Source organism: Cupressus sempervirens, chromosome 3 (assembly GCF_028749045.1).
Source record: "Cupressus sempervirens isolate cs-2001-9-10 chromosome 3, ASM2874904v1, whole genome shotgun sequence".
NCBI classification, from domain to species: Eukaryota; Viridiplantae; Streptophyta; class Pinopsida; order Cupressales; family Cupressaceae; genus Cupressus; species Cupressus sempervirens.
Genome location: NC_143120.1, coordinates 486,600,565 through 486,624,925, shown reverse-complemented (window position 1 = coordinate 486,624,925; position 24,361 = coordinate 486,600,565). Strand labels below are relative to the sequence as shown.

Here is a 24,361-nt window from a genome sequence, read left to right as displayed (position 1 = left end):
GTTCTGTAAGAGTTGATCTAGCTCTTTCCATGTTACCCCTTGCTTCTTCTGAAGTAAATAAGTTTTTATAGAAGTGGACAAAAGCCTGAAGGATATCTTCATAACTTTTTAGTTCTTTGTTTTCTTCTCCGATGAATTCAATTCTTGCTCTAGCTTCTTTCATTTTCAGAATATTAAAGAAGTATTTGGTTCCCCTGTTCCCTAAACTGATCCAGTTGAGTCTTGCTCTGGTTCTAGCTCCTTGAATTTGGTGATGTTGTATTTTTCTTAGGGCATCTTTCGTATAAATCATTCTCTCATTCGCATCGCCACAATCAGGGCTATTCTGTAGGGCAGTTTCTGCTTCAATAAGTTCATTTTGCAAATTAAGTTCTTTCTACCTTCTATCCATGGCCTTCTTTCTTCTGACTGTTTGGAATATGACTTTCCATGACTTCACCTTCTGATCCCATGCTTCAATTGTAGATTCTTTAGTTCCTATGTTGTTATTGAACCACCTAATAATATTTACTGCAGATTCCACATCTTCATCTTCCAGCAGGGAGGTGTTAAGACAAAAACTATCTTGCTTACAGGCTGAGATGGGGTGATGATCAGACATAGTATAAGGAGTCACAGTTATTGGAGCACCATGGGGCCCTACCACAAATCTAAAGAAGTCTCTATTGGCATAAAGTTGGTCCTGCAGAAGATGATTTTCCTTCCAACTTACAAATTAGACCAAGTGAGCCATATTCCTTGGTGATTATCTTTGGCACCTTCTAATGGGTCTTTGATTCTCAATTTGTTCACCATCGTATTCCAAAAGAACCTCTCACTCCGTTTCCATTCAAATTTATTGCCTCCCATTTTGTCACTTGCTGAAACCACCATATCAAAATCTCCTCCCAGGATCCATGGTATATCAGGAAGTAAACTCTTCCACAACTCAGTTCGGTCTCTGTGGTCATTGGGAGCATAGATATTACAGATAGCAAATTCTCTCCCATTTTCCTGGCATTTAATCCATACAACTCTGTTGCAAGGGGATATTCACCAGTTTAGAATGTTGCAACTCCAGTTTGGTCCTACCAATATTGCTGCTCCTCCTGTACCTTTGGCATGGGACGTGGTGTATGATTTTGCATCTTTCCATATGCATTTGAGAGCAATATCAAGACCAAAACCAACGACCTTTATCTCTTGAAGCATCAAGATATCAATTTTTTTATTTGCTAAAAGGAATCTTTTGACAACATATTTTCTATCTGGTGATTCTAATCCCCTAACATTCTAGGAAGCTATGTTTAATACCATCATGCTGTAATTTCACAGTTTTGCCCTTCTGGGGTTTTAAAGTTTCCAAAGCAATTAGGTCCTCTAAACTATTGGGATTCTCCTTATTTGCTTTTTTTGCTTTTACTTTCTTAAGAATGTTAGTGGAGCCTGGGGTCTCCCTTATTTTTTAACAGTTTTGTCTTGACTTTCATTTTCTTCAGTTTGGCCCTCAATTGTTTTGAGAAGGCTTTCTTTTTTGGCCCTTCTTTTCTTTTGGGCTGTAAACAAAATTTTCTCTCCTTCTTTAAGGGGAGTTTCATCTATATTCATGATTCTCTCATCGTCTTGAAGGACTGTGAATGGGGTTTCAATCTCCTCTACAGTGGATGTAACAAGAGCAGTAGTGGGGGAGTTCTTCTCCATTGGTGGAGGAGTCTCCAGATGGTTAGAGGCTGATTTGTCTGGGATGACTATCAATTCAAAATCCAATAGTCTATTTGCTCCTTGATATGTATCTTGTAGCTCCTCTAAACTATTGGGATTCTCCTTATTAGAGGAATCAGCAACTGCTGAGCCAACTATCTCCCCTTCCGCCAGGGGCACTTCCATTGGTGGGGGATCTCTCCCCTCCCCTCCTCCTACTTCGTCCATTACGCTAGATTTAAACTCCCATAGATAACAGATCTGGGTCCGCTCTTGGCAGTAGCCATTCTTCTGATCTTTTGGAGGGCAAGCTGCTGGGCATTCAAGGTCCTGACCTTTGATTTGTTCTTGGGGTGGTCGAGGTCAAAGGTAGTGGAGTTAATGTCCAGCAGATTACAAATAATCAGGGGTTGAGACGAGGTCTGAAAAACATCCTTACTGCTATTTAAAGAGAACTTGGCCTGTAGAGCATCAAGCTTTGCTTGGAGTTGCAGGTTAGAGGTGATGGACAATTTATTAGGTTAGCAGAATGAGTATTTTTAGGAAGCCCTTTTAGAGGTCATTGGATTATCGTTGGGTTTAATTAACGGGCAGTCATTCCTCCTATGCCCCTCCTTTCTGCACAAAAAACATACATTAAGACCTCCAATGAAGGTAATAGGGCAAGAGAAGCATAAGCCTTCAATATCAAATTCCAGCGTTTTGGGAACCTCTGTTCCAGGATTAATAACAATTAAGACACGAGCATCAATATGTGGAAGAAGGTTATCTGTATGGTCAACTCTAATTACAGTTCCAATGGGAAGTAATGCTTGAGGGATGAAATTCCACAAGAAAGGAGGGATTTTCCCCACTGTTAGCCATCGAGGGAACAATAAAGCTACAACTTCGTCAAAGTTTGCATCTGGATTCCAAGGTAGGGCATGAAACATGCTCGGGCCGATTTCCCAGCACTGTCTATTGGTTACTTCCTTCTGATGGTTAGGGTTGCTAAAGAAAATTAAAATAAATCCTTTTTGAATCAGACGGAAGTATGAAAATGGAAAGCCAGATTTCTTATTCCAAATATTATGAATCCAATCATTCATATATTTTCTTGAGGGTATATCTTTCAGATCTTTCAGGTCTGTTTTTCTCAGCCTCTAATGCTACAGGCATTTGTGCATTTGGCTTGATAACAAAAGGGCTGGTGCTAAAAACCTTACCTCCCTTTTCTGCTGCGTCGAGCCAAGGTGCTTCGGCTTGGGTTTGCCTGAAAAAACACGTGCCATCTGGAACAGGGGTGTAAAGTTTACTTACAGATTTCTTTTTGCAATGCTGAAGTATGTATATTTCGTGCAGGTACACTCAATGCCAATGAAGAATCTGAAGTGCTGCACAGTATATATAATCTTAATGCAAATGATATAAATATTCCTTCAAGATCGATGTCTGTACTGCCTTCGATCTGCATACATTAATCAATTTCTAGGTTTGCAATATCGGGCGGCATATACTATGTATACAAGTCTGGACGGGTACATGGGTGAATGGGCATGTCTCCAAATGGAGACATGACCATTCACTGATGCACCCGATCGGTGGAATGGTCACACCCGCTTTGATTAGTCATAACAAAACTAATGCCATTAAGACTTTAACTAAGTCCATTGCAATCGTTTAACACTTAGTATAAATATGTTTGTTTATTGAAATCATTTCTTAGATATTACTCAATAATAATATGCATCGGCAGTTCTGAATGCTGTGATCACCATAATGAAATGCAGATTATATTCATATACATATACATATCGGTATTCAACATATCGACATGTATATATACATGAGTATAGTCTCATATGATTAGTGCAATTTTTTGAAACAAAGCTATTTGTTTCAACATTCCCTCTTAGCTAGGGAAGACAAAGTGCATATGAATTTTTCTCATTATAAAAAGTAATATCCTCAAGATATATATAAGAAAATCAAGTCTCTTGATATTCTTTTCAGTTGTGTATATAGATATCAAGTCAGATGATATTCACCATACCAGATCATGGTACTGTTGGTTCGTAGATTGGAAATTCAAGAGCCTACCACTTCTCCGATAGGACTTCTCAATCAGTTTTGGCCAATGAACGGGAATACTTCTCGATTCCCTCGCACTTCAGGCTCCGCTACACTTAGGCGGGTAGACCTTCTCCTTGAACCTGTTTACCTTCCCTTTAAAAATAATATTTTCAATTCAATTACAATCACACCTCTTCATTTAAATCCTTTTTACTTTTAAAATAATCGTTGTTTGATATCCTTAATAAAAAGACCTTTAGTAAGTTTAATCACCTAATATCATTGGTAGATATCTTATGCCTTTTATTTTTTTTGGTGGCATATGGATTTTGTAGTTGAAATTAATATTTCAACAATACCATACAAGTAATATAGTTCCGGATTAATTACTCTTGCAACGCAATGATTCCATTGGTTGAAGTTTGTTCATGTTCTATCGTATGACTGTCATAAGTTTGTCTAAGATTCATTCGTTGGGCAAAGGTAAAACATGATAGTTTCTGAGAATTCCTTGCTAGCAATCGTGATTCAGCATTCATGTACTCTGGCTTATTTATCTGGATTTCTAAACAAATGATCAATCCCATAATAGGTGAAGCTATTATCATTCGCGCATCCATATCCAGGGCGTCTGTATATGATGATCGCTAAATTAGGGGACCATACTGGGCTTAGTGTAGCATATCTTCTTACATCTGTGGCTTCCAATCTAATCAACATGGTATGAGGACACATCATCGTGTGCTCCATACTCGGACAGGTTCATTCCTTTTAATTGCTCACGACATTTAACTTCTCCATGAATGATATTCCCGTGCTTCTCCATATAATTTTATTGTTGCACGATATCGTCGAAATCTAAGACGCCTTTGTCTTGGTGGCTTTCAGTATACCATCACCATCTCTTTGCTTGGTTTCATTTGTTGTATAGATGCCACTATTTAAAACACGTCTCACCATTTGACATCTGTTTCTTGGCATTAAGAAATCACAGAGCTTCATTGTCGGTTCTGCTATGAGATTTACACCATTTGATATTTCATTAACATCTTGGATTTTGTTAGTAATCTGGACTTCCATACCCTTCCATTAGACTAGTTTATCCACTTCATACAAAGGAATCCATTGTTTACTTTGTTTTTGTTATAATCATCTAAAAGTGAAACAGAAATGGAAGTAAAAAATTGCAAAATTTTAGAGCTCCATCAGGTACATCCATAGATATTAAGTCACATAATATCCACCATGAATTTGAACATATTGATCTTCAACAGATATCAAGTCACATGATATCCATCAACATGCTCTTTTTTAACTAATATGATCTTTCCTTGAATATCAAGTCACATGATATTCATCATGATAGTAATCTAATAATACTAAAGTCGTAACCTTAAATTATCAAAATCAATGTTCCATTATAAAAGGTTATCTCCTTAAATAATGAACATAGGGTAGGCCCATGAGTCATAGAGTCAGACATATGACAAAAGAGTTTACACTTTAAACATCTTTATTTAATTAATACAAATTTACAAAGTTGAGATTCAATCTCATAAACTTACATTTCAATCAAGCCAAGTTTCTTTCTGAAATAATCAACCTTCACTTTAGGGAGAGCCTTGGCGAGAATGTCAGTAGTTTGATCACCTGTATTAATATATTCTAATTGAATAGCTCTTCTTTCCACCATGTTTTTTACATAGTGGTAAGGAATTTCTATATGCTTGGATCTATCATGAAATTCCGGATTCACAGATAACTTGATACAACTTTGGTTATCATAGTGAATAATGGTAGGTTTCATAGATTCACCAAACAAGTTAGAAAGCATCTTCCAAAGCCACACCGCTTCTTTAGCTCCCATAGCTGCTGCAATATACTCTGCCTCAGTAGAACTTTGAGCAACAAAAGCTTGCTTTCGACAGATCCAAGAAATCATGGCTGATCCTAAACTGAAGCAACATCCTGATGTGCTTTTCCGGTCTTTTACACTTCTAGCCCAATCAAAATTAGTAAATTACATTGAATAGTGGTAGGTTTCATAGATTCACCAAATAAGTTAGAAAGCAACTTCTAAAGCCACACTGCGTCTCTAGCTCCCATAGTTGCTGTAATATACTCTGCCTTAGTAGAACTTTGAGCAACAAAAGCTTGCTTTCGACAGATCCAAGAAATCATGGCTGATCCTAAACTGAAGTAGCATCCTGATGTGCTTTTCCGGTCTTTTACACTTCCAGCCCAATCGGAATTAGAAAATCCATGTAACTCCAAGCTGGTACTCTCATATTTAAGTTCATATCCAATAGTACCTTGAAGATACCTCAATATATGTTTCAGGGCAACAAGATGAATGTGACGAGTTTCACACATGAACCAACTTAATGCATTCACTGCATAGCAGATATCAAGTTGAGTATTTACTAGATACATCAAGGACCTAATTATCTGTCTCTATAAGGTGGGATCAACTAGTCTGGATTCAGCACTTGCTTCCTTTAGCTTGTGAAGGTTGGTTTCCATAGGTGTAGACATAGGTCAACAGTCCCACATTCCAAATTTTTTCAAAATATCAATAGCATACTACTTTTGATGTAGAAAGATATTACCAGACTTCTGACGTACTTCCAAACCAAGAAAGTAATGAAGAATTCCTAAATTCTTCATTTCGAATTTAGAAGCCAAATCTTTCTTACATTGATTAATAAGATGTTCTTCCCCTATAATCAGAAGATCATCAACATAAAGAATTAGAATTAACATATTACTTTTAGTTACTTTGAAGTAGAGATTTGGGTCAGCCACATTCTTGGTGAATCCAAGACTTAGAAGGTATTTGTCAATCTTTTCATACCAGGCCCGGGGAGCCTGTTTGAGTCCATATAGAGCCTTCTTCAATTTACAAACATAAGAAGCATCATCATGAATTAGAAATCCTTCTGGCTGCTCCAGGTATACTTTTTCCTCTATTTTTCCCTTAAGAAAGCAGTTTTTACACCCATTTGATGGATTTTCCAACCTTTGGCTATTGCGATGGCTATTACAGCTCTAACAGAAGTGTACTTGGCAACTGGTGCAAAGGTTTCTTCAAAGTCAATTCCTTCCTTTTGAGAAAAACCTCTAGCCACAAAACGAGCTTTATGTTTTTCAATGCTGCCATTTGTAGCATACTTAACTTTGAAGAGCCATTTTGAAGACACAACAAATTTTTCCTTAGGTCTCGGAACTATGTTGCAAACACCATTATTTAGTATAGACTAGAATTCTTCCACCATGGCATCTTTCCAACCTTGATGTTTAAGAGCTTCAGAAGTGCTAGAAGGTTCAGGATTCAAGCTCTCACACATGAAAGCATTATATGTCAATTTCCTAGGTCTCTTGCTTTCTCGGAAGGTTCCTGAAGGGGCTACAAATCCATCTCCTTCTTATATTATTTTTTTTGCCCAAAGTGGCTTTTTAGAGTGATCAAGACTCTTCTTTAGTCTTAGGAAGGATTTCAGTTTCAATTGAAGTCTCTTCTGGAAACTCCCTTTGAATCTCAGGAGCAGGGGTCTCATTTGAAGGTACATCAAGTGTATCTAGTTCATTGGAGGTTTTGGCTCGTCTAAAAGCAATGTCTGCCTCAAAGATGACATCTCTGCTTAGTTCTATTTGTTTCTGTCTAGGAATGTAGACTCCATATCCTTTTATTGTTTCACTAAAACCAATAAGAATACCCTTTCTTCTAGAAGGTTCTAACTTAGTCCTCTTTTCCTTAGGTACATGAACATATACAGGACATCCAAATATCATTAGGTGATTGATGTCAGGTTTCTTTCCAGAAAATGCTTCTTCAGGAGTCTTATTGTCCAAATGTGAGTGAGGACATCTATTCTGAATATAGACTACTATGTTGGATGCATCAGCCTAGAAGGACATACTCAAATTTTGATCAAAAATCATGGCCCGAGAAGCTTCTACAATAGTTCTATTCTTCCTTTTAGCAACCCCATTTTGTTGAGGATTGTTAGGGACTATGAACTCCCTCTTAATCCTAGTGAGTTTGCAGAACTTTTTAAATATTTCAGAAGTATACTCCTTCCCATTATCTGTTTTCAGAATTTTAATGTTCTTAATGGAGGAGTTCTCAGTGATAGTTTTGAATTCTTTAAATTTAGAGAGAACCTCTTCACATGGGCCCACATAGATCAAAATGTACTAGTTCCAATACTTATTTTGTTTTGCTCAAACTATGAGGAAATGGCTTTTTAGTGTTTTCCCCTAAGGCACAACCTTTACAAGATTCATTGCGAATATGGTTTAACTTGGGCATTTTGGTTACTACCTTCTCCATTGATGTTAGAGCACGGAAGTTGATATGACCTAGTCTTCTATGCCATATTTCATTTGAATCTGAGGTCTCATGTACAAGTGCAAGGTTTGTCTTAGCACATAGCTCATATAAAAGTCCTTGGCTTACTGCTATTATTAGAGCCCTTTTAATGGTTGAGTTTTTAGGCCATGCTAGTACTTTCCCTCCCATGAATGCGATTCTAAAACCATCATCTTCAAGTGCAGATATAGATATTAAATTCCTCTTAATACCTGGTACATAAAGAACTCCAGAAAGTTGAATAGAATTTTCAAATTTCAATTTTATGGTGCAAGTCCCAATTCTTTTTACGGAGTGTGCAAAATCATCACCAATTGTAACTTCTTCATCTGTTTCTATTTTCATGCTTTCTAAGTTATCCTAATATCCAGTGATGTGTCTGGAAGACCTGCTGTCAACTATCCATGTATTCCTTTTTGTTGATATTTGGCTGGATAATGCAGAATAGAAAGCATATTTTTCATATTCATTGCCTTCATTTGACTTCTTAGATTTTGCAAAAGATGCTTGAGGTTTAGATCTATTGGGACAATTTATTGCATAATGTCCATATAGATGACATTTGAAGCATTGGATTTTGGACAAGTCTTTCTTCTGTTTGGATTGTTCTTTTCCATGATTTTTTTTTGCCTTTTGTTGTTTTTCTTCTTTCCTTTCTTATGAGCATTTGTATTAAGAACTTGAACATCTTCATCTAGGGTTTTGCGTTTTCCCTTAATCATTAATCTCGATTCTTCTTGAAGACAATCTGATCTTAAACAATCTAGTTTAGGGATTTTAGGCTATTAAGGATAATTCTTGATTTTCAATGTCATAACCAAGTGCAGAGAATTGATCTCTTAAGTTTGCGATTCTCATAAAGAAAGCATTTATAGTTTCTCCTTTATTCATGCTTACACTATTCATCTAGCTTTTAAAAACAAGCTTTCTGCCCGTATTATTGATTATAAATGCATTTTCAAGAGCTCAAAACATACGATATGCTGTGGTATGTTTTGCCACAATAGGTACTATGTGGTCTCGAACAACATCTACAATTATCTTCATTGCCTTTCATTTTTCACGATCCATTTTGATTTCTTAGGATCATCTTTAGGTTCCTCTTTGCCCTCTTTTACAAATGATTCCAATTTGTTTTCTTTTAACAACATCATTACTCGAAGTTTCCAGCATTCAATGTTTTTTAGCACTTCCAAGGTGATGTTCAAATCTCATTGTGTTTGTCATTTTGTAGGGAGAGAGGATTGCTTTCTTAAAGTAAAAATCTGATTCAATAAACTTAGTGCGATCTTTCCTTGGCCAAGCTTGGATGCCATGTAAAATTTACTTACAGATTTCTTTTTGCAATGCTGAAGTATGTATTTCCTGTAGGTACAGTCAATGCCAATGAAGAATCTGAAGTGTTGCACAGTATATATAATCTTAATGCAAATGATATAAATATTCCTTCAAGATCGATGTCTGTATTGCCTTTGATCTGCATACATTAACCAATTTCTATATTTGCAATATTGGGCGGCATATACTATGTATATGAGTCTGGACGGGTACATGGGTGAATGGGCATGTCTCCAAATGGAATCATGAGCATACACTGATGCACCCAATCGGTGCAATGGTCACACCCGATGTGATTAGTCATAACAAAACTAATGCCATTAAGACTTTAACTAAGTCCATTGCAATTGTTTAACAATCAGTATAAATACGTTTGTTTACTGAAATCATTTCTTAGATATTACTCAATAATAATATGCATCGGCAGTTCTGAATGCTGCGATCACCATAATGAAATGCAGATTATATTCATGTACATATACATATTGGTATTCAACATATCGACATGTGTATATATATATATATATATGAGTATAGTCTCATATGATCAGTGCAATTTTCTGAACCAAAGCTATTTGTTTCAACAGGGGTTTTGTCTTTAAGGACATCTCTGAATGTCTTCTGTTTCTGAATTTTCTCTCCCGCCTTCTCCTTAGTAGAGTCATTTTGTTGAGCAATATGGCCCATAAAAGGAGTTAAGGACAACCTGTAAGATTGGGGTGAATTAATGCTGCTAGGGGCCTTCCATCAGTGGGAAGGCCTCCTCGTATGGCGTGCCCTAGGTTGTAGAGCTCAATAGAATTTTTTTTGTCATAGACTTGATGTTTCTCTTTTCCATATTTCTTTAACTCCTTCTTTTATATACCCTTTCATGCCTCTTAAAGAGGCATCTCCTCCAAGGGAGGTATCCCTTTGACAGGTTGTTCGCTTCCTAAAACAGATTTAATTCAATTTAGTGTCTCCTTGGCAGGTCGGCTCTCTTTAAATAAATTATTACCATTTTAATTTTTTCCAGTCTAGTTGGCCTGCTTCATTTAATTGCTACTTCCACGCTTATTTCCTATTTAAGGCTGTAATTTAGTTTGGAGGCATGACATGTTATTTGATTGATGTATACCTCTATATGTGATCAACGTAGCTTCTGTTTCACTATTTTGATGAGGTTATTGTTTCTTCAACGTTTATTAATTGCATTTCTATTTCACTATTTGCTACTTCCAATCTTGGTTCAAAATCTATAGATTTCTTCGGTTTTTAATTTGTCAGTGTATGCATGAGACATACCGGAGTTTGAGTCCTGCAACTATGCTTCATATGGACTTAAATACAAATTACTGATGGAGCCACTTCAGTGTTTAATAGTACACATATATATATATTTTTGTTATCGTTAGGGTGTCCCTGTGACTTAAACCCAATGGGTTCCTTTATGGGCCAAGTTTGAGGTGAGACTAATCCTTGCGGCCATGCTGCAATCCACACCGTCCCCAAGTGGGTGTGGCAGAATAGTTTGGGGCAGGAGAGTCAAACTCAAGACCATGGGGATCTACCCACAACATTAGACCAACTCACCCAACCTTTGGGGGCTTTAATAGCACATATTACTTTTGACCTCTTACATAAAACAAATAAAGTGTTACACTAAAGTTGGAACCAAGTATTTTTAATAATAGTTGTGTGTTATTCTATGATATATGTCCTATGCTCTCAACGTGACATGTATGCCCCCTTTTGCCATTTCTCAAGTTTTTGACAAATGCTATTTACAATATGTTGGAACATTAGGGTTGGAAGGCAATTTCACTGATTTGAATTAATAACAATTTCTTGTGACTAATATGTATTCTTCTCATCTCCTTGTTATAAGCAAATTCATTAAATTTGGTTACAAGAGATATAGAGGAGATTCTTTATATACAGAGTGTCTTTCTTTTAAAGAACAGTGTTTCTATCTGGAATTCTAGTAGGCATTTTACCTGTATCCATCTTTTCCCAGCAAATGAATTATATAGAAAATCTACATAATAAGTTAAACTTTCATTTAGTTTTAGATTGAGGAAATTAAATTATTTGCGTGTTTGCTAGAAGTAGTTTCTTTGTAGCTTTTGGGGAGCTTCTTATTTTTTCTGTCTATCTGTTTTTTGAATACCTTATCACTCACTGACTTTTCATTCATAAAACCATAGTCATGCTTTCGAAAAGGCAAGGTGCAAGAAAGATTTCATTTTCTCTAAAAGAGGGAGCATCGATATTGAAACGATCATGCAATCTGCATTCTTTAAACCTCTGATTGACAAGGAAGCTGCCCTGAGCAAGGATAAACTGGTATGAAAGAGTTGCTTTCAGAGTGTCTTACCTCAAGAAACTGAAGCATGATTTGACAATAAATGTGAGATCTAAAGTAAAATGAGTTGAAGGGTTTTATCATTTGATCTGTCATTTAAATTGCTTATCATGTTATTACTGGAAAACCATAATGAATAGTAGTATTATTTTCATATTTGTCCATGTGTTTGCAACTTTGCACATTATTTTATTTATATCTGCAGGATCATTTCTCTCCAAAGAATCCCAACTTGGCTTCATCACATTGTCCCAACCTGCCAAGAAGAGATCTCATGCACCAACCAAAAGGCATGGATAACCAGCCAGCTAAAAATTCCTCCACTGTCCCCAAACAGTTGACACAGGCTAAGATAACATCTTTATATGGGATTGAGGGTTCTAAGCCAGCTGAGACTTTGCCAAAGGGAGATGCAGGTTCTACTCAAAGCAACTCTTTTCAGGAGCTCATCCAGAAGCGAACGACACTTTCAAACCGTTTGAATTGCCAAAAGACTTTAAATCCTACTTCACCCTTGCAAATTGATGATGAAGATAATGCAAATGAAACTGTTATTAAAAGAAAACGACGACATTTGGAGGGATTAAATCAGATGCATGAAAATGGAAGGCCGCCATTAAACAGTGAAGGCCTTGAGGATGATGTTGCTGCTAATGGGTTTGTTACAGCAAGACTAAAACTGGTATTTTTGTAAACTTATGTCTATTTTCATTAGCTGGTTTTGGGTACAATCTTCTAATTATTTGGAAACTTTTTCAAACTGCACTGTTGATTCTGGTTTCTGTTTGCAAAACTTTTAAAGAATTTTCTGGCATTCAAAAAGAATCAGAGCTTATTGTTCTTGTGAGTACTGAATCATTTAAAGGGCCTGAAAGGATAAGTTGTTTCCAGAATCTTAATAATCAGTTTTAGAGTTTGACTTCTGTATTATTCATTTTGTCAAAACATTTTCTGTTTAATCTGTATGATTTTTGCTTGGTATAGGGTGCTTTTACAGGCCCATATTGCACAGGCCAACTATTGCAAGTGGACTAATATAATTTTTTTTTGCTTTACCTTGAATAATAGTTTTGCAACATACTTGTCTGCTGTAATATTTTTAACAAGTTATGTAACCACTGGCAAAACAATCTATTCCAAGATCAAGGGGCCTACAAGATTTGAAATCTAAACCTTGAAGAATATACGATACACAAATTATTACACCTTGAAATATATTTTTTAGTCCTTGGAAAAACTTATGAGGTGCTGGACGGAAATTCACTGTACTATGTTACAATATGTCAATTTTACTCTATCTTTATATTAGTTTAGCTAAATTCCACTCTTTCAAACAATCAAACATGCTAAAGCATTCTTACGAGGACATGGTGGAAGACAAAGTCTAAATATTTCTATAATTTTAATTTACTTGACTAATTAAAAGATTTTCACTTCAATTACTAAAGTGAAATACAGGAGAGACTAATTTGAATTCCTTGAAGTTTCCAATACGTTCGTACAGAGTGACAAAACCTATGTAAAATTTCCTATCCAAGGTAAAAACTCAGCAAATCTTTGCTTGTTCATTATAAAAACACAAAGACAAAGCTACAGATTAGGGAACCCCCTAGCCGTTGAGTGAATTACCCTTAGGATGGGTCCAATCCCTAATCCCATCAGTCATGGAATTGTCTCCATTCGAACTGCAATTGTCTTGGCATAAGTAAAGGCTAACTTTTGTCCCACAGTAAGTTGGAGCTGCCAGCTTTGCTGATACCTTCTCCTTCCCATTTTCAACTTTCAGGTTTGAAAAGGTTTTAAAATCTATTCAGTTTCCTCTTCCATCATACCAATTCTTCAACTCTTGTTGAAATTGTGCTATAGTAGATTGCCAATAGGTCATTTTGGAGCCTTACCAAGGACATTGTAGGATGTCTTACTTTTTGGTTTGTGTTATTCCTTCTTATATTTTTTGTTATCATATGTTCCAAAGCATGTCATGTCCCCTCTTCGGCTCTGTATAACACTAACATGAGAGTTAGCCTATTATGGAGTCTCGTAGGCTGACAGTGGTGATCAGGGACTCAGTTAGGGTTTTTAGTGTCCGGATTTGGTATTTCAGGCAGTAGTAGATCAGTTCCTTAATTTTAGGAGGTAGTTCCTTGATTTTAGTAGGAGATTCCTACCTTTTAGGAGGTTGTGATGTTTTCTAAAGTTGAGGTTCTATGAGATCACCCTTGATCTCAATTTCAGGAGATTTGGGTATGTTCCCTATTTTTTAGGAGTATCCTTAGATTTGAGGGTAAGACTGCCGGTTGGCCCAGGTTGTCAAGCATCAGTCACAGGAAGGTGACAAACTTAGTTTCATGTTTTGGAGATGTTTGGGTTGTTCCTTGGCTACTTGGGAAATATTTTAATATATTTAAATATTCTCCTAAGTTAGTATTTTAATAATTTAAATAAGGCTAAGTGTTTAGCCATTTTGGAGTAATAAGGAGTTTTCTGGCTCCATTTGGATTGATTTGCCTATGTGTGATAGCTGGTTGGAAAGAGCTCAGTCTCTACTATTTGATTATCACTTGCCGGAACTTATTTGGTGCTTGGAGCTATTTGTCATTAATAAAGTAATGATTTCTCTCTATTGGGACGCCTTTATTGGGGAAATAATGTTATATTATAAAGTTGAAATGAAATCCACTTTAGGGTTCTTTTAGGGTTTGATTTGCCTTGGAGAGAGGATATAAGGAGATGGTAACCTAAAAGTGAGTATCTTTTATCATTTTGTCAACTTATTTTGGACGCCATAGCTCTGGAAGAGCATTCCTCACCTAGGACGCAAACCCTAGTGCTGAGAGCAGATTTGTTGGGACGTAGCCCTCAACAAGATCAGACTCAAAGTCTCTTATGCATACAGTTTGATCAAGGCAGGGGATCGATTTCTAGTATTGCAGTCACACTTTGCAAGCAGTGGATTTTTAGGGAAGGCGGCCACTTTGGTTCAGCCTGGCATTCTTTATAGCAGCTCACTTGGATCCCATTTTTAGCTGGAATCAACCTTGTTTGAAGCACATATGTATTGGTACTATTCTGAAATAAATTAGATTCTGTTGGTATGATTTTAGAATCATTTCCAGATTAGTATGTATTGCTGCATATGATTTCTATCACTTATATTTTATCAGTTATTGTTATTTATTCATTGTAATTCCTATATTCTGAAAAATACAAAAAAGAAACAACACCCTTCTGCAACTTTTGTCTAGCTCTATAAGATCAAAGAAAAATTTATAGGAAAATATAATTTATATAATTAAACATTATAGCAGTAGCAGAACAAATATCCATTTGGGATATTCCATGGTATCAGAGCTAGATTTTGCGAGCCTGTGGATTTGATTACAAATCTATGCATTCAAGAGCTGAGATACACAAATTTTACACACGCAAGAGAGCTCAACTTGAGCAAGGTTTTGGAATTGAACAGGGAAATACTATGGTAGATGAACAGAGAGGAAACAGACAGAACACCACTGACGAGGATTAAAGAGAATTGATGAGGACTCTCATCAATACTCAGCCTATGATAATCCAGACACTTGAGAGGTTATAGGGAAATTTGGAGCGGATGGAGTTGGATAGGCAAAGAGGCAGGTAGGGTTGCAACAGATCTGTGTTAGTTCTTGGAAATCATAGATCCCATGCGTCGGTTGGGAGCTCCCTTCATTCCCAAAGACAGGAACAACCTCATATACCTGCTACAGATAGACCCTTGCTTCCATAGTTTTTACCTGGTGAGAGGCCAATACAAGTTGATCTACCCGAGATGGGTTTCTAGGAATTCGTCATGGCAGCCATAGAGTGGAGAGCTCTACCCCCAGAGGTTAGGGATGTTTTCCCTCTTCCCCAGTATTTTTCACAGCATAGGGATACTGCCAAGGTCAAAGGAGACAGAGGCAATAGGCCACACCAGAACAATGATCTTAGTAGAGTTACTGGGAGGAAGATTTCATTGGCTACTTTTGATGGCACTAGTGATTCGAGTGCATGAGCTTAGGTACACAAGTTGGACATTTATTTATCCTTACGACCAATGCCAGAGAGAGAGGCTATACAATTTGCCATATTGCATTTAGATGGGGTTGCGTATGATGCCTATGATTGGTGGCACCATGGTTTGGTTACTACTATCACGCCTTGATTCATTCCTATGCAGAGTTCACTGAGCGGCTAATTACCCGGTTTGACCGGAAGGACACTGAACTCTACTATAGGGAGTTGGTGCATCTTAGACAGACTGGACATGCAGAGGCATATGTTAATGAGTTCCAACGCATTGTAGTTATGGTACTTGATATGCCCTGGAAGTGTAGTGTGATGCTATTCATTGAAGGATAGCAAGGCAGGCTTAAGGGATTGGTTCGCGCTTTCTAGCCGGCCACTCTTAAGGGTGCTATTGATGTGGCATTGAGACTAGACACCACTCCTACTTATCCATTGGATAAAAGGCCATTCAATGATTCACGACCTCCACAGAAGGCCAACACCTCACAACTTAGGGATGGTCAATTAACTAGATCTCCTAGGATGGACCCAGAGACATGGAATGATTTGAGGAGGAAGAAAATATGCTTCTCATGCAAAGAACCTTGGGAGCTCGGGCACCGTTGTATGGGGAAGGGCAAAGTTCATTTGATTGAGGGGAGATTTGAGTATGGTGATGAGGAGATACTTGACACTGACACTGAGGACAATCTCGAGGAGACTCATCAGGGGCAATCACAGTTGGAGGTGGACATGGTGGAGTCATTGGCGACAACCAAAGTGACTTTGGCTACTTGATTTGGTTATCCCAGATTCCACGCCTTTTGGCTGAAAGGTACATTACAGGGCTAGCGAATCATGAGCTTGGTCAATATAGGAGCTACATACAACTTTATTGATCAGAAATTTGTTGAGAAACATGGGTTGCAATCTGAGATATTTGAGGGTTTTGGAGTAAAGGTTGCAGATGGTGCAGTTTTGGGCTGCACTAGGAGGATCTCACAGCTTAGTATACAGATTGAGGATTTTACTTTGACAGATGACTTCTATATTCTACCCTTGGAGGATTATGTTATTTTGGGTATGCAGTGGCTACAAGGTATCGAAAGGTATATTATTGATCACCATCACATGCAGTTAGAGTTTCTATCAGGTGGGAAGAAGGTGATCTTGAGAGCAGCTTTAAATGGTGGACCTAAGGAGGTGACTTCTCGCAGAATGGAGTCTATTATTAGACATGATGATATGATTTGGGCTACACGTTTTGTGAAGTCCAAAATACCTACTCCTCAGGATCGCAAAACATTTCATGTTGATATTCAGTCAGTAATGGACCGACATGGCAGAGTTTTTGGTGAGATACCTCCTAGTGTACCTCTGGATAGAGGGTTTGAGCATGGGATAGAAATGGAGGATGGAGCTAAACTAGTGATCAGCACCCTATATCGTCCTCCTAGGGCATACAAGGATGAGATTGAGAAGACCATTTATGAGTTGTTGGACATGGGCTTCATACGTCCTAGCTCTAGCCCCTTTGCTTCTTCTGTGGTACTCGTCAAGAAGAAGGATGGGACCTTGCAGATGTGTATAGATTACAGAGCACTGAACAAAAAGACAATCAAGAACAGAGATTCGATCCCATGCATTGATGAGTTGTTAGATGAGCTTCATGGGGCTATCTACTTCTCTAAGATTGATCTTCGTTCAGGTTATCATCATATTCTTGTATGATTAGAGGATGTACACAAGACTGCTTTCTGCTGCCATTATAGACATTTATGAGTTCTTGGTGATGCCTTTTGGCCTTACCAATGCACTGGCCACCTTCCAATCATGCATGAACCACATCTTCAACAAGCAGTTGAGAAAATCAATGTTGGTAATCTTTGATGATATCTTGATTTATAGCCGTACTTAGGAGGACCATCTCATACATGTGGAGGAGGTAGTTAGCATTATGGAGAGTTAGTCTCTATTTGCTAAATTATCCAAATGCGAGTTTGGACTTAGAGAGGTTTTATATTTGGGACATGTGACCAGTGTTAATGGAGTGAAGGTGCATGAGGAGAAAATTCAGGCGATTCGTGATTGGCCCTACCCTCAGAACATTACTGAGTTTCGTGGATTCCTTGGTTTGTGTGCTTATTATAGGAGATTCGTGAGGGGTTTCTCTTAGTTGGCAGCACCACTGATAGACCTGACAAAGAAAAGAGCTTTCAGATGGATAGAACAGGCACAGGGGGTCTTTGACAGATTCAATGAGGTTATGAGCACTTGTCCAGTTTTGGCACTTCAGGATTTCTCACAGCCATTTGTGCTGGAGTGTGATGCTTTATGCGTGGGCAAAGGAGCGGTTTTGATGCAAAATAGGCACCCCATCACCTATGAGAGTAGGAAGTTGTGGGATAATGAGAGGCTGTATTCCACATATGACAAGGAAATGTTGGCTATCATGCATGCATTAGCCAAGTTCAAATAGTTTATTGGTGGCAGTAAATTCGTGGTAAGAACGAACCACAATAGTTTGAAATAATTCCTTGATCAAACAAAACTCAATGATAGACAACAAGAATGGGTGAGCAAGGTCCAGGCTTATGACTTTGACATTGAGTTCATTAAGGGCAGAAACAATACCGTTGTTGATGCACTTTCCAGGAAACCCTCAGTCGCCACCCTATGTTGATTGAGTGAGATTTCAACAAATTGGAAGCCTCAACTTTTAGTTGAGTACTCCAAAGATCAGTATGCATGTGAGGTCATGGATGGATTAGTTTTAGATGATAGGTACAATGTAGTAGATGATGTCATCTATTACAAAGGGAGAGTCTTCCTTGTTCCTGGTTCTCAGTTGAAGGAACAGATTCTGCAGGCCTACCATGATACTCCTTCAACAAGGTACCCAGGGTATAGTAAGACTTACAAGGTAGTTCGGGAGAGATTCTCTTGGAAGGGTCTCAAGGATGATGTTCTATGTCATGTTCGGGAGTGTATGACCTTCCAACAGAATAAGTCTGAGCATACTCACCCTATTGGTTTATTGCAACCCTTACCCATACTGAAATAAAAGTGGACAGGAATCTCCATGGATTTCACTATAGGTCTCCCTCGAGTACAAGGGAAAGACTGCATGTACGTGGTAGTTGACAGGTTGACTAAATACGTCCACTTCTTTCCTATTGCAGTTGACTTCACAGCATCTCAGGGAGTAGAGCTATTTTTTAGGGAGGTGTTTAAGACCATAGTGAGTGACAGGGATAGCAGGTTCATGAGTTCTTTTTGGCAAGAACTTTTCAAGCTCACAGGTATAGAATTGACACCTAGTACCAGCTACCACCTACAGAAAGATGGGCAGACTGAGATTGTTAATAAATGGGTTGAAGGGTATTATGCAGTTATGTGTTAGGGCAACAAAGGACATGGGTGTGTTGATTGCACTTGGGCGAGTATTGTTATAATACTATGTACCATATGTCAATTGCTATGACTCCATTTAGAGCCCTCTATGGTTACAATGCTCTAACTTTTGTTAATCTGGTGGATCATGACAACAGGGTTCCTTTGGCACAGGATTGGGTGCAGGAGAACCAGAACATCATGAGATTTCTTAGAGTGAATCTTCAACAGGCATAGAATCAGCAAAAGTTCTACGCTGATTGACATAGGATTGAAAGGATATTTGAGGCGGGGGATATGGTTTACCTACGAGTGCAGCCTTATCGACAGAGCACCCTTAAAGGGGGTGGAGCTGAGAAGCTCAAGCCTCGTTTTTATGGACCATACAGGATTATCAAGCATGTTGGAGAGGTTGCATATGAGATTGAGTTACCATCTGGCAGTAGGATTTATAATGTGTTCCACGTGGCATGTCTGAAAAAGACATTGGGACAACATATTATACCATTTCCAGTTCTACCTCCATTGGATGAGGAAAGTAAGCTGGCATTGATTCCTGAGGAGATCTTGGAAGGGAGGGAACGCCAGCTGAGAAGCTAGGTGATTCGAGAGTGTTTGGTTCGTTGGAGAGGTCTCCCTATAGAGGATGCCACTTGGGAGGGCGAGACTATTTTACAACATCCAACTTTGCAGTTGCTTGTGGGCAAGCATCTCCGAGAGGGGAGGACTGTCATGTCCCCTCTTTAGCTCTATATAGCAGTGACATGAGAGTTAACCTATTATGGAGTCTCGTAGGTTGGCAGTGGTGATCACGGACTTAGTCAGGGTTTTCAATGTCCGGATTTGGTATTTCAGGTAGTAGTAGATCAGTTGAGAGTAGTTCCTTAATTTTAGGAGGCAATTCCTTGATTTTAGGAGATTCCTACCTTTTAGGATATTGTGACGTTTTCCAGAGTTGAGGTTCTATGAGACCACCCCTAATCTCAATTTTAGGAGATTTGGGTGTGTTCCCTATTCTTTAGGAGTACCACTAAATTTGAGGGTGAAATTGCCAATTGGCTTAGGTTGTCCGGCATCAGTCATAGGTAGGTGACAAACTCAGTTCGTGTTTTGGATTGTTCCTTGGCTACTTGGGAAATATTTTAATATATTTAAATATTCTCCTAAGTTAGCATTTTAATAATTTAAATAAGACTGTGTTTAGCCATTTTGGAGTAATAAGGAGTTTTCTGGCTCCATTTGGATCGATTTGCCTATGTGTGATAGCTCGGTGGAAAGAGCTTAGTCTCTAATATTTGATTATCACTTGCCAGAATTTATTTGATGCTTGGAGCTATTTGTCATTAATAAAGTAATGATTTCTCTCTATTGGGACGCCTTTATTGGGGAAATAATGTTATATTATAAAGTTCAAATGAAATCCACTTTAGGGTTCTTTTAGGGTTCGATTTTCCTTGGAGAGGGGATATAAGGAGATGGTAACTTAAAAGTGAGTATCTTTTATCATTTTGTCAACCTATTTTGGATGCCATAGCTCTGGAAGAGCATACCTCACCTAGGACGCAAACCCTAGGGCTGAGAGTAGATTTGTTGGGACATAGCCCTCAACAAGATCAGAGTCGAAGGTTCTTATGCATACAATTTGATCAAGGCAAGGGATCAATTTCTAGTATTGTAGTCACAATTTGCAAGTAGTGGATTTTTAGGGAAGGTGGCTACTTTGGTTCAGCCAGATGTTCTTTATAGCAGCTCACTTGGATCCCATTTTTAGCTGGAATCAACCTTGTTTGAAGCACATCTGTATTGGTACTATTCTGAAATAAATCAGATTCCGTTGGTATGGTTTTAGAATCATCTCTAGATTAGTATGTATTGCTGCATATGATTCCTATCACTTCTATTTTATCAGTTATTGTTATTTATTCATTGTAATTCCTATATTCTGAAAAATACGAAAAAGAAATAACACTCTTTTGCAACTTCTATCTAGCTGTATAAGAACAAAGAAAAATCTGCAGGAAAATATAATTTATATAATTAAACATTATAGCAGCAGCAGAACAAATATCCATTTGGGATATTTCAGTGGTATCAGAGCTAGATCTTACAAGCCTGTGGATTTGATTACAAATCTTTGCATCGAAGAGTTGAGATACACAGATTTTACATGTGCAGGAGAGCTCAACTTGAGCAAGGTTTTGGAATTGAACAGGGAAATACTATGGTAGATGAACAGAGAGGAAACAAACAGAACACCACTGATGAGGATGAAAGAGAATTGATGAGGACTCTCATCAATACTCAGCCTATAATAGTCTAGATGCTTGAGAGGTTACAGGGAAATTTGGAGCGGATGGAGTTGGATAGGCGAAGAGGCAGGTAGGGATGCAACAGATCTGTGTTAGTTGTTGGAAGTCATAGATCCCATGCGTCGATTGGGAGCTCCCTTCATTCCCAAAGGCAGGAATGACCTTATATACCTGCTACAGATAGACCTTTGCTTCCACAGTTTTTACCTGGCGAGTGGCCAGCACAGGTTCATCTACCCAAGGTGGGATTCCAAGAATTTGTCATGGCAGCCACATTTGAGTGGAGAGCTCTACCCCTAGAGGTTAGGGATGTTTTCCCTCTTCCCCAGTATTGTTCACAGTGTAGGGATACTGCCAGGTTCAGAGTAGACAGAGGCAACAGGGCACAACAGAACAATGATCTTAGTAGAGCTACTGGGAAGATTTCATTGGCTACTTATGATGGCACTAGTGATTCAAGTGCACGAGCTTGGGTACACAAGCTAGACATTATTAGACTTTGTAGATATAATTTTTTTTGACTTGGCAAAAACATGGCAATTTTTAAAGATTACTTTAATTTCTTTAAAAGCACAAATAATAAGCAAAATCCAGCAACACAATGTATCGAATCAATCTATAAAATGGTGAGAAAGTGTTTTCTTTTAGATGCGAATACAAATAGAGTACAAAATTACACCATCATCTAGATACGATAGCTAGCTGATAACTATTACTAATTTATGATGATTATTATTGAAATCATTATCACAAATTGCACATCTAGGCAACTCTCAAATTATAAGATGTTACAATTTCCTCATTTCTGTTTTGGTGGAAAATCTGGGAGGTCTAGTCTTGCATTTGTTGCAACTCCTTGCTCAATTGAGAAGGTTGCACTTGTGCCTCCATCTTGCTACTAGATCGCACTGATTCTTCCTTTAGCGTATCCATGTCAGTCAATCCAATCTCTCTTGCTTCTATTGTAGCACATTCTCTATAGCTTCTCTCAAAAATTAACAATTTCATCCTTTGTAAATAAGGTGCGCCCCCCATCTTGAATGGCTCGATCACTAAAGGGATTATTCTCATCCAAACAAATAGGCTAACTTGATTTGCTTTCTAATTTTCTTGTGTATATTGAAAAATTGTATTGCACAAAAATCAGGTCATTGAGGCATTGTTGCCTCAACCTATTTCACTTCCTTGTGTGAATGATGTCAATCTAAATTTGGTTATGCTTGCAGCCAAAATCGAGAGGGCTTTTACTTTGAAAGATTTGGGTATTTCCAACAAAATTTACAATAAGATATTGAAAACTTTGTAAGCAAGCAAATTTTTATTATTAGTTGTAATTTGTAACATGTATGATATAATCAAATATTCCCGAGTTCTTTTCAGAGTTTGGTTGGATCTCCCTCAAATAGCTAATGTTGAAGAAAATAACTTTTCTATAGATTGCTTGTAATTCTATACCTCTAGAATAATGAGCTTGCGCATGTTAGCCTTGGTTGTGCAATTTGCCAAAATAGGGGTACTAAGAAAACACAAACATTTCTGCAAACTGTTGTGGTTCCACAACACACGCCTCATTCCCTCGGAATGGGGACCCCCTACTTTTTTAGACTCTTGAAACTCTCGAACTCACAAGTTCGAGATTCGAGAAAATGTGAAAAATCATAAAAGATTAAAAAATTGAAAAGTCAGAAAAAAAAAAAAAAAAATCAAAAAAATCAGAAAATTGAAAAGAAAAGAAAAATATATAATTCACAAAAAAAAAAAAAAACTACATTGATGCGCACGCACCGCGGGTGGGGTGGGGTTATAAAACCCCTTCCCCCCACCAAACTTCATCACTTTTTCCACATTGTGTTTCAATAATTTTGGATTTCTTTTGTGCGCCGTGTGTTCATGTTGCACTTCACGTGCAGCACAATACCTGCGCACCCTTTGAAACCTAGCACACACGCCCTTGGAAATATGGTGCTCCACGCCCATGATAATAACTCGGCGCGCGCGCCCTTGGAAATATGGCACTTCGCGCCCATGATAATATCGCGTTGCGCGCCCTTGGAAATATGGCACTCCGCGCCCATGATAATATCACGCCGCGCACCCTTGGAAATATGGCGCTCCGTGCCCATGATAATATCACACCGTACGCCCTTGGTGACAACGCTACACGCGCCCATGATAATATGGGACCGTGCGCCACCGTGTGCGCTCTGCGCCCGCTGCGTGCACTCCATTTCCCCTGTGCCCACTTCATACACACAACCTTCCACATGCGTCGTGCCATGGCCCATCGCGCCGCTACGCACAACACCCACCTTTGCTATTGCACGCCGCGCAAACCCTAACCGCGCGATCTCTTGCGCTGCGCACCCGCACGCTCCCAACTTCACCTCCCCATTCATCTTAATTAAAAAAAAAATGATAAAAAAATAAAAATAAAATAATAATAATAAATAAATAGAAAGACAACTTAGTTTCATTTTTTATTTTTTAAAAAATTATTAATTAGAGAAAAAATTTAAGGTTTTTGCATTTTTTTATTTTTATTTCCAAGTTTTCATTGTCTGAAACTAATAAACGTTTTTTCCTCGTGTCGTGCAGATATTATGGTATCCACTTTTGGAGAGAAAATGGCACCCAAACCCGTTGTGTTCAAATTCCAAGGCATATTGTCAAAGTCAAGATTTCATAACGATTATGCAGAAATTAGGGACATCGACTTGGGGCACATTGATTTGGGAGAATTTATCAGAATTTGCAACAAACCCACAGAGAGATCAGCCCTAGTATCCACATTGATTCGTTTCGGGTTGGTGAGCGTAGCTTTGCATCCCATATCAGTGCAATCAGTAGAAT

General features: G+C 38.1%; 1 protein-coding gene across 1 annotated transcript in view; it reads left to right on the top strand.

Moving 5' to 3' along the window:
- Nucleotides 1-24,361, top strand: part of LOC149567289 (P-loop containing nucleoside triphosphate hydrolases superfamily protein) — a 151,208-nt gene that overhangs the window by 20,688 nt on the left and 106,159 nt on the right. Inside the window, exons 2-3 of the mRNA XM_089820454.1 lie at nt 11,629-11,767; nt 11,992-12,468. Of these exons, the coding sequence (XP_089676580.1) occupies nt 11,629-11,767; nt 11,992-12,468 (616 nt within the window). The remainder of the gene's footprint in view (nt 1-11,628; nt 11,768-11,991; nt 12,469-24,361) is intronic.